The sequence below is a fragment of the Monopterus albus genome, unplaced genomic scaffold (assembly GCF_001952655.1).
Source record: "Monopterus albus unplaced genomic scaffold, M_albus_1.0 scaffold394.1, whole genome shotgun sequence".
Taxonomy (NCBI): Eukaryota; Metazoa; Chordata; class Actinopteri; order Synbranchiformes; family Synbranchidae; genus Monopterus; species Monopterus albus.
In genome coordinates, this window is record NW_018128274.1 from 385,598 (window position 1) to 394,558 (window position 8,961).

An 8,961-nucleotide genomic window follows, 5' to 3' on the forward strand; every position below is an offset into this window, starting at 1 on the left:
CCAATCGAGAATCTGTGGAAAGAACTGAAAACTGCTGTTCACAAATGCTCTCCATCCAACCTCACTGAGCTCGAGCTGTTTTGCAAGGAGGCATGGGCAAAAATTTCAGTCTCTCGATGTGCAAAACTGATAGAGACATACCCCAAGCGATTTACAGCTGTAATCGCAGCAAAAGGTGGCGCTACAACGTATTAACTTAAGGGGGTTGAATAATTTTGCACGCCCAATTTTTCAGTTTTTTATTTGTTAAAAAAGTTTGAAATATCCAATAAATTTCGTTCCACTTCATGATTGTGTCCCACTTGTTGTTGATTCTTCACAAAAAATTACAGTTTTATATCTTTATGTTTGAAGCCTGAAATGTGGCAAAAGGTCGCAAAGTTCAAGGGGGCCGAATACTTTCGCAAGGCACTGTATTTATCAGAGAACAAAAACGTTGACAGGGACAGCAGACAAAATGCCTAGTCTGACAGGTTTAGGCAATCATCCTGGTGTAGTTCTCTGTATTCTGGGCCTCATTAGTTTAGTTATAGTGGTACTCATATTGTGGTGGGAAACAAGGTCTCACATATCCCATGAGAAAAGAGCTAATGTCCTGATTCCACTCGAGTTGGTTTTTATTTTGGGTAAAACTTCCACTTTAATGATAGATGATGTGCCATTCTTGACTGCTCTGTGTGGCCACAGCAAGAGCAATTAAGACAATTTGATAAATATATTTGTATACTGTCCTATGTTTAGTTTAATGTTCAGTGTCTTACTAATCTTACTAATCTCACTAACCTCACTAATCATACCAGAAATTTTGTTGTTAGGTTTCAGGGGCAACTGGCAGCCACTTCTCTTATGTTGTATCAGAACACATTGGCATTACACTTCATTCTGACTGAAAAAGGGGGTGTTTGTACTATGTGTAGCAAATCCCCGTTATTGTTATTTGGTTTACCAGAAATTTAGTTGTTAGGTTTCAGGAGCAACTGGCAGCCACTTCTCTTATGTTGTATCAGAACAGATTGGCATTAGACTTCATTCTGATTGAAAAAGGGGGTGTTTGTACTATGTGTAGCAAATCCCCGTTATTGCTATTTGGTTTATTATAAGTAGGCACCATCGTCTGGTGCATTTATGTCAGGCATCCATACAGTCCAGCATCATCAATAGTTAACACTATGATTGGGCAACAGTGTTGTATTTACATCTTAAATAATACTGCTCCTGATGGCTCTATTGCTAGGGTTGAAATTTTATCAGAGGAGATGGCTGACCATTCAAAAATTTAAAATTACATTGATGATTGGGTTGTTAAAATTTTTGGCAAGTGGAAAAATTTAGTGATTTCCTAGCTACATCTTTTGTGTCAGCAGTTACTTTACTGACTTTGTGTGGATGCGGCTGCATCCCCTGCATTAGGCATCTTTGTCTAAAGTGTATCACCACTGCCACTGATAATAGATATCCCAATATGCCTGGGAAACCATGTCCAATGATCTCACTCACTGAGCCCGGTGAGTCTGAGATTGAAGAGGATCCCTTCGATGGGGAAGAAGGCCGTGACTTTTCTACATACTCTTGCTAAGGGTTAACACATATCCACTGTTAGGTATTTTTAGTCAGATAGACGTTGGTTAGACACTTCATGTATTAGAAATGTTTAGTGTAGACAGGATGTCTAGCTCAGGCTGTTAAAGGCTTAGTCATTCCCATAAGGGTACTCCAGGTTGTTCATGTTCAAGGATAACTGGATAGAAAATTGATTACTGTTAGGAGACAGAATGTTTAGTAGTATTATTATTATGACGTGTTTAATCATAATATTTTCTTACGCTTAGTGTCATGACATGTCACTAGATGTGACATTCTCCTTGGATGCCTAATCTACCGATTGGATGCCTAATCGACTGATGCCTATTGTCCTGGTGGGCATGTTTGGGCAGCGATCTCAAAACAGGATTGTAGATGGAAGACAAGTTGTGTCTTAGTCCACCACCCCTATTTAGTGTGGGGTGTTCTATTTTTACAAAAATAGCTTTCTTAACTCCGTCGGTCAACAGGGGAGGATTCAAAGACAGGTAACGACTCTCACCGATACTGGACTGCAACAACTCAGTCGTTAAGGGACATTGTTGGCCTTCAAAGGACTGAAACACCACAGAGGGGGATAAATATCTCCGGCTCAACACCAGTCAGTCAGAACTGATGAAGCCTCTTGGATGAGAGGTGAAACGTCTTCGATCTAGAAATCTAAGTCCAGTTGATTTTTTTCTAAGGTTTTTTCAGTTTACTATGACCTGGATGACTGAAAATCTGCACAGACATTCTATTGCATGCTTCTGTTCATGCTCATCTTTATTGTACTATACTGTGTTCTCCTCTGCTGTTGTTTTCTGCTACATTTCACAGAGTTTCACACCTTTGTTATCAAACCTTTGAACCATGTGTCTGTGTTTTACCTGTGGGTGTATAATGGTGAAATATTGATCCATTGTAGCATCTCTGGCCTGGAGACCTGGGACAAACTTCTCTATGTTCACCCCTGTTTGCCTTACCTTCAGCTGATTAGAAACAAACCAGAAACAAAGAAGAATGGGCAGCAGAGACAGAAGGTACCAAGAATTTGCAGCATGAGTTTCAGCGAATCCAAAGATATGCATTGCACACTCTCATTAAGCAACTAAAGTGCACAGACACATGAAGAATCCTTACATCTTTATCAAAGACAATGTGGAAGGGAAAAGCACTGCAGAAAGCTTTCTTTTCCATCCACAGCTTGTCCAGGTAACATGGACTCAAGGTGCTTTGGTGGCTGCCTGGGAGGTAAATCAAACACACCCATTTTATTACTCTTGGATCCTAAAACACAGCAGTGTCAAAAGCAGTTCAATATTTTGGAAAATCCACTAATTTGCTGTCTTTTTAAGGGTTAATGAGAAGATGGATGGTTTTGTCTGTTACAGGAACTACAGACCTGGAGTAGGATGTGATTAGCCTGTCTTAGCATAAAGCCCTGAACCAACAAGCCTAGCTTTCATCCAAAGCTGCAAAATACATCTCTCAACATTAGTTTTAGTTGAACTTTCATAGTGGAACTATTCTGTGAAACTGGTCATGTGTACACAAACATGGGCAGAGCCAATCAAAATGTGATATGTCTCATTTTTAAACAAAATAAGCAATTTGGGTTTTAATCATGTATGGTTTACTATTTCGTCTCAGGGCTTGGTTTACTTTTTACATGTATTTCAAATGTGCCACCCTCTCTGAATCTGTGGCCCAGCCTGGTCACCCCACCCAAAATTTTCCGGATATGTTCTTGCCACAAAGCCCTTATGTGCAGCATATCTATAGCCTATGTTGCTAGATAAGGTATTACTCATATAAAGTTAACCTTCTTCTGAGAGAACCACAGCTCTAATCAGGTCCCAGCCACTCTTGTTCCCAACCAGTGATGCACACCTGTTCCTCAGTCTTTGGAATAATGCCTCCTGGAAAAACAAATCACAGAAAGCAAAGTGGGCCAAGAATCAATTGACACATAATATTTACAGTACATATAGAAACAGACCATGCACATACACCCACCTCTCTATAACTGGAATTGTCCTTATCTCTAATCTTTCCAGTTTCATTGGTCTGTTTGACCAGAAACACTACATGCTCCTTCTTCCCTGTCCGCTCATCTTCCTCTGATCGGTTTACAACCACCATAGTCACATGGCTGTCAAAAAAATCTTTGGCAACTGCCTCCATGATACCTGCAGTAGGATAAAAAAATACTGTAGGATTAGAGTGTCAAATACCACCATGTCACATACCTTTTGCATCTCATACATCAGTATGGGTGCCTTTGGTGTCCATATAAGACACTTACTCCCCCTCCCAAAATGGAAATGTTAATACACAGGCACTGCTAGACTGAATGAATGAAGAGAAGTAAATATACAACACAGACTTATAAGGATAAGGATAATCACCTTTATTGGCCAATTATGCTACACACAAGGAATTTGTTTCCAGTACAGAACCGAGGCACCCATCTGTGGCGCCAACTTAACTGATGGCTCTAACCATCAGGGTTCAGTGTCTTGCCCAAGGACATTTCGACTACAGGCATTGAGATTTGAACCTTCAACCTTCCGGTTGGAGACGTCTGCTCTACCCACTGCACTGTTGCCTCCCCTGTTATATGGCATTACCGTCTGTTTCTGCAGGGCTACAGTATTACACTATACAGTAAATGTCCATATTTCAAATGAAGTGCTTTGTCAAATTTCCAAACACTTTCAGAAAGTATAAAAATGATCAGATTAAAAAAAAAAATCTGTCAGTAAAAGTATTATAAAAATGTATCTGTGAAATGAAAATGCACAATTTTTGATTTAAGGTGCATTCATAAACACTCATGTCAAGTCAAGTGAAAATGGGACAAGAGGTGTCTCTTAGCTACACCACCGCCCTCCATGACACTGTGCTGCCTACAGCTCTCTTGTTATTTCAGCTTCTCTGTCCTGTGTTGTCAAATTACGGTCCATCAATTAGCCCTGTCTGCCACCTAACCAAATTTGTAAGAACACTGAAAAAAAGGATTTGTTGGATTTACTTGATTGTAATGTGTACATCGGTCCCACACAATGATAATGTGTAAAACCAACATAATTTTCTTTAGGAGTTAACTTGTTTGAATTATGTTAACAGAGGAAATATGAATGAATTGCGTTGCATATACTATCATAATTTGTGTAAATCCAAAGACCCGGTGAGTCCTTTTTTTCAGTGAAGTTTGTATTGATGATTTTAATTTGGGAGTAATTTGAGCTTTGTGTAACATTAGAGCTTTGTGTCACATTAGCCCCATCATTATGTGTGGGAGCCCCAACACATTAGAACCATTATGTTCTACTGGGTTGCCAAATTTACTCATTAGTCAGCTAACACTAACTTTGGACTAGACCTTCACTCCCTGCTCCACCACCAGCTCTTAAGTACTTTTTATATTTAATCCTAATAAAGTCTGTTCCACCCAGAGTATCTGTCCTTCCTCTGAGTCCCTCTCTCATTCTCAGTTTTTGGGATCGATTGGTCCTAACACAAAGGCTCTGGTACAGTGACTTTGGGTCTGCCTGGAAGACCTGTTAATCCACCCATCATACTAAGAAGCCACACATGATCAAGAGTTGTGCATTGGAATGGGAATGTAATTCAGTGTTGTTGTTTTTACCAGGTACAATATGGTACAGGCCCTTCCTATCAGAATAGTAGTGAAGCAACATCTTCCCATCATCTGTCATCTCCACTCGGAAGGATGGCGCATTCATTTCCTTAAAAACAGAAGTTACAGTTCAGCTCCTACTACAAGGTAGAGCTCATTAAATGCCTGTTTTTAATTATCACACATAGCAATGGTGTCCCCACACTGTACATATTTATCAGGACTAAAAGCAAACTGCATGCATAGATGGATGTAGATACATCTTTTGTGTTTTTTTAAGTCACATTTTGAACTTTTTTCCAACATTTCCTTATCTTTGTAAATATTAGAATGGGATTATGATACAAAATATTATGGGAAACTATCAAAGGAAACCTGTGCTACAAGTTTTATTTTCAGCTGTGATCAGAACAAAAAACATATCTGTTTTCTGACCAAGCTTCAAGAGGATCAGTCACTTAATGAACAGTTTCTCCCTTTGGATCCTGGGCATGCACATAGTAGGCTGTTAGTAATAAATAACTGCAGATGATTCTGATTGGATTATGAGTATAGTAAATAAGAATATAATATGATACAGTAAGGATATAAATATGAAGTATTTGCCAAAGTCAGGTTTTCTCTTAGGCGTGAGCAGTCATTGGCTATCAGGAGTAGAGATAGGGTCCAATAGCCAGCTCTATTTTGGATCTTGTTCCAAGTTGGTGAAATATCCGGGTTCATTTAGCTTCATGGTCAAACAAATCCCCTATCAAACCTCTGTCAAGGTTATACTGTTTGGCTACAGACATTTCCAAAAGGAAAAAAAAGTATAGCTTACAAACTGGAGGTGACCTAGTGAAACTGTTTTATATGTTATGCTAGGCTATGTATTCTATGTGTTACACATCAGTAAAGTTTGGGTGGAAAAAAGTAAACAAGCATGACAGACCCAGCTTAACATCAAAAAGTCAAGTCAAAAAAAATAACTGCAAAAAATTTATATTTGTAGGTCGGTACTCACGAAACAACTTGTCCTTTGTTTAGTCATCTAATGTCAATCACATTAAAGTAAGAACTTGAGTTATATTTGAAAATGTGAGAAGGATGAGTGCTCAGACTCAGAGCTGTGTGACCTGTCAGAGCTGTAGCAGTGCCACAACCTGTCCACCTAAATGCATAATTCAACAACCTATCTGCTGGGAAAATGCTGTGTTATGGCTTGTTTGAATGCTCAAGAAGATGTTATACATTTGTACGTGCAGGTGTTTTGGTTTAGAGCAGATGATGTATTCATGCTTGAGCTGATCCACACCCCATCCCACACCCATCCATAACCCTAACACTATCAGTGATTTATTAAATTGATATTCACTAAACAATATCCATCCATCCGCTCCATCCATCTTAATCTGCTTCATCCAAGACCAGGTGGCGGTAGCCCGAGCCGAGCCTCCCAAACTTCCCTTTCCCCACACACCTTCTCTAGCTCCTCGGGAGGAACCTCAAGGCGTTCCCAGGCCAGCCGAGATACATAATCTCTCCTACGTGTCCTGGGTCTGCTCCAAGGCCTTCTCCTGGAGGGACATTCCCAGAATGCCTCCCCAGGGAGGTGTCCAGGGGGCATCCTAAACAGGTGCCCGAGCCACCTCAACTGGTTTCACTCAATGTGGAGGAGCAGCGGTTCTACTCTGAGCTCCTCACAGGTGACTGAGCTCTGCACCCTATCCCTAAGGGTGCGGCCAGCCACTCTCCGGAGGAAACTCATTTCTGCCGCTTGTATCCCCGATCTCATTCTTTCGGTCATGATCCAAATTTCATGGTCATAGGTGAGGGTAGGAACGTGGATCGACCAGTAAACTGAGAGCTTCATCTTATGACTCAGCTCCTTCTTCACCTGCTGCCCCATTTTTCCCTCACTTGTGAACAAGACCCCAAGATACTTAAACTCCTCCACTTGAGGAAACAACTCGCCCCCAACCTGGAGAGAGCAATCTGCCTTTTTTTGATTGAGAATCATGGCCTTGAATTTGGAGGTGCTAATTCTCATCCCTGCCGCTTCACACCCCTCCAGTGCAAGCTGTTAGGTATTGAACTGATGAAGCCAACATCATCCATAAAGAGCAGAGATTCTGCGGCCACCAAAATAGACACCCTCTGTTCCATGGCTTCACCTAGAAATTCTGTCCATAAAAATAATGAACAGAATCGGTGACAAAAGGCAGCCTTGGCGGAGTCCAACATGCACTGGAAACAGGTCTGACTTACTGCCGGCAATGCGAACCAAGCTCCCACTCTGGTCATAGTGGGAACAGACAGTCTGTAACAAACAAGCCCCACACCCCATAATTCCAAAGTACCTCCCACAGGATGCCACGAGGGACACAGTCGAATGCCTTCTCCAGATCCACAAAACACATGTAAACTGGTTGGGTAGACTCCCATGAACCCTCCAATACCCTAGTGAGGATATAGAGCTGGTCCAGTGTTCCGTGGTCAGGGCGAAAACCGCATTGTTCCTCCTGAAACCAAGGTTCAACTATTGGCCGGATTCTCCTCTCCAGTACCCTGGCATAGACTTTCCCGGGGAGGCAAAGAAGTGTGATCTCCTATAGTTGGAACACACCCTCCTGTGCAGACTCTCAGTCATTATGTCATTGAGAGTCGTTACCCGTCTATGAATCTTACCCTGTGGACCGACGCCTATTGTCCTGGTGGGCATATGTTTGGGCAGAGATCTCAAAACTGGATTGTAGATGGATGACAAGTTGTGTCTTAGTCCACCACCCTTATTAGGGGTGTTCTATTTTTACAAAATTAGCTTCCTTGACTCCTCTCTCGAACCAGCGATGTTCCCTGGAGAAAAGCTGGACTTCACTGTCCTCGAAAAAATGTTCTTTGTCCTTCAGGTGGAGGTGGACTGCTGACTCTGATCCACTGGGGTTGGCCCTCCTCTCACCAATACTGGGTTATAGACATTGTTGGGAGACATTGTTGGCCTTCAAAGAACTCAGACAAAGGAATGAAACACCACCGAGGGGGATAGATATCTCCGGCTCAACACCAGTCACATGTTCAGCTTTTTAAGGACATTTATGCTATTATTTTTTATGTTTCTAACCTTTATATATTTTAAACTATTTAGTGTCTTTCAGCAAAATTTTGCCCCATTCAAATGAATGGGGAAATTCTACTTCAGCATTCTTTCAGCTATTTCAGGTATCAAAATGTTCAGCTCTTTAAGGACATCCATGCTTCTATTCAGAAGTTTTCTAAACTTCATACTTTTGAAATATTTTGCTTTATTTTGAAAATCTTGCCCCATTCAAATGAATGGGAAAATTCTACTTCAGCATGCTTTCAGCTATCAAAATGTTCCACTCCTTAAGGACATTCATGCTACTATTCAGAACCTTTGTAAACTTCATACTTTTGAAATATTTAGTTTTATTTTGAAAATCTTGCCCCCTCCTTGAACCGCCACCTTATTGCGGTGGAGGGGTTTGAGTACCCGAGTGATCCTAGGAGCTATGTTGTCGGGGGCTATATGTCCCTGGCAGGGTCTCCCAAGGCAAACAGGTCCTGGGTGACGGGTCAGACTAAAAGCGGTTCAAAAGCCCTTTATGAATAGATTAAAATCAAGGACCGTGACGTCGCCCGGCATGGCGCAGCCGGGGCCCCACCCTAGAGCCAGGCCCGGGGTTGGGGCTCAAATGCGAGCGCCTGGTGGCCGGGCCTCCCCTCACGGCTTAGCCCGAACGAGCGACATGGGGACG

The 8,961-nt window shown here is 41.7% G+C and overlaps 1 protein-coding gene across 2 annotated transcripts in view; it reads right to left on the reverse strand.

Moving 5' to 3' along the window:
• The window catches only part of gucy1b2 (guanylate cyclase 1, soluble, beta 2), a 59,331-nt gene that overhangs the window by 27,152 nt on the left and 23,218 nt on the right, over window positions 1-8,961 (reverse strand). The window contains exons 2-6 of one of the 2 annotated variants that reach the window (XM_020586097.1): window positions 5,216-5,315; window positions 3,580-3,752; window positions 3,386-3,482; window positions 2,704-2,807; window positions 2,451-2,552 (exon numbers count right to left, since the gene is read on the reverse strand). In XM_020586097.1, coding sequence (XP_020441753.1) covers window positions 2,451-2,552; window positions 2,704-2,807; window positions 3,386-3,482; window positions 3,580-3,752; window positions 5,216-5,315 — 576 coding nt within the window. Of the gene's footprint in view, window positions 1-2,450; window positions 2,808-3,385; window positions 3,483-3,579; window positions 3,753-5,215; window positions 5,316-8,961 lie in introns of those variants that run through there. The other variant, XM_020586096.1, reaches the window with a different exon arrangement.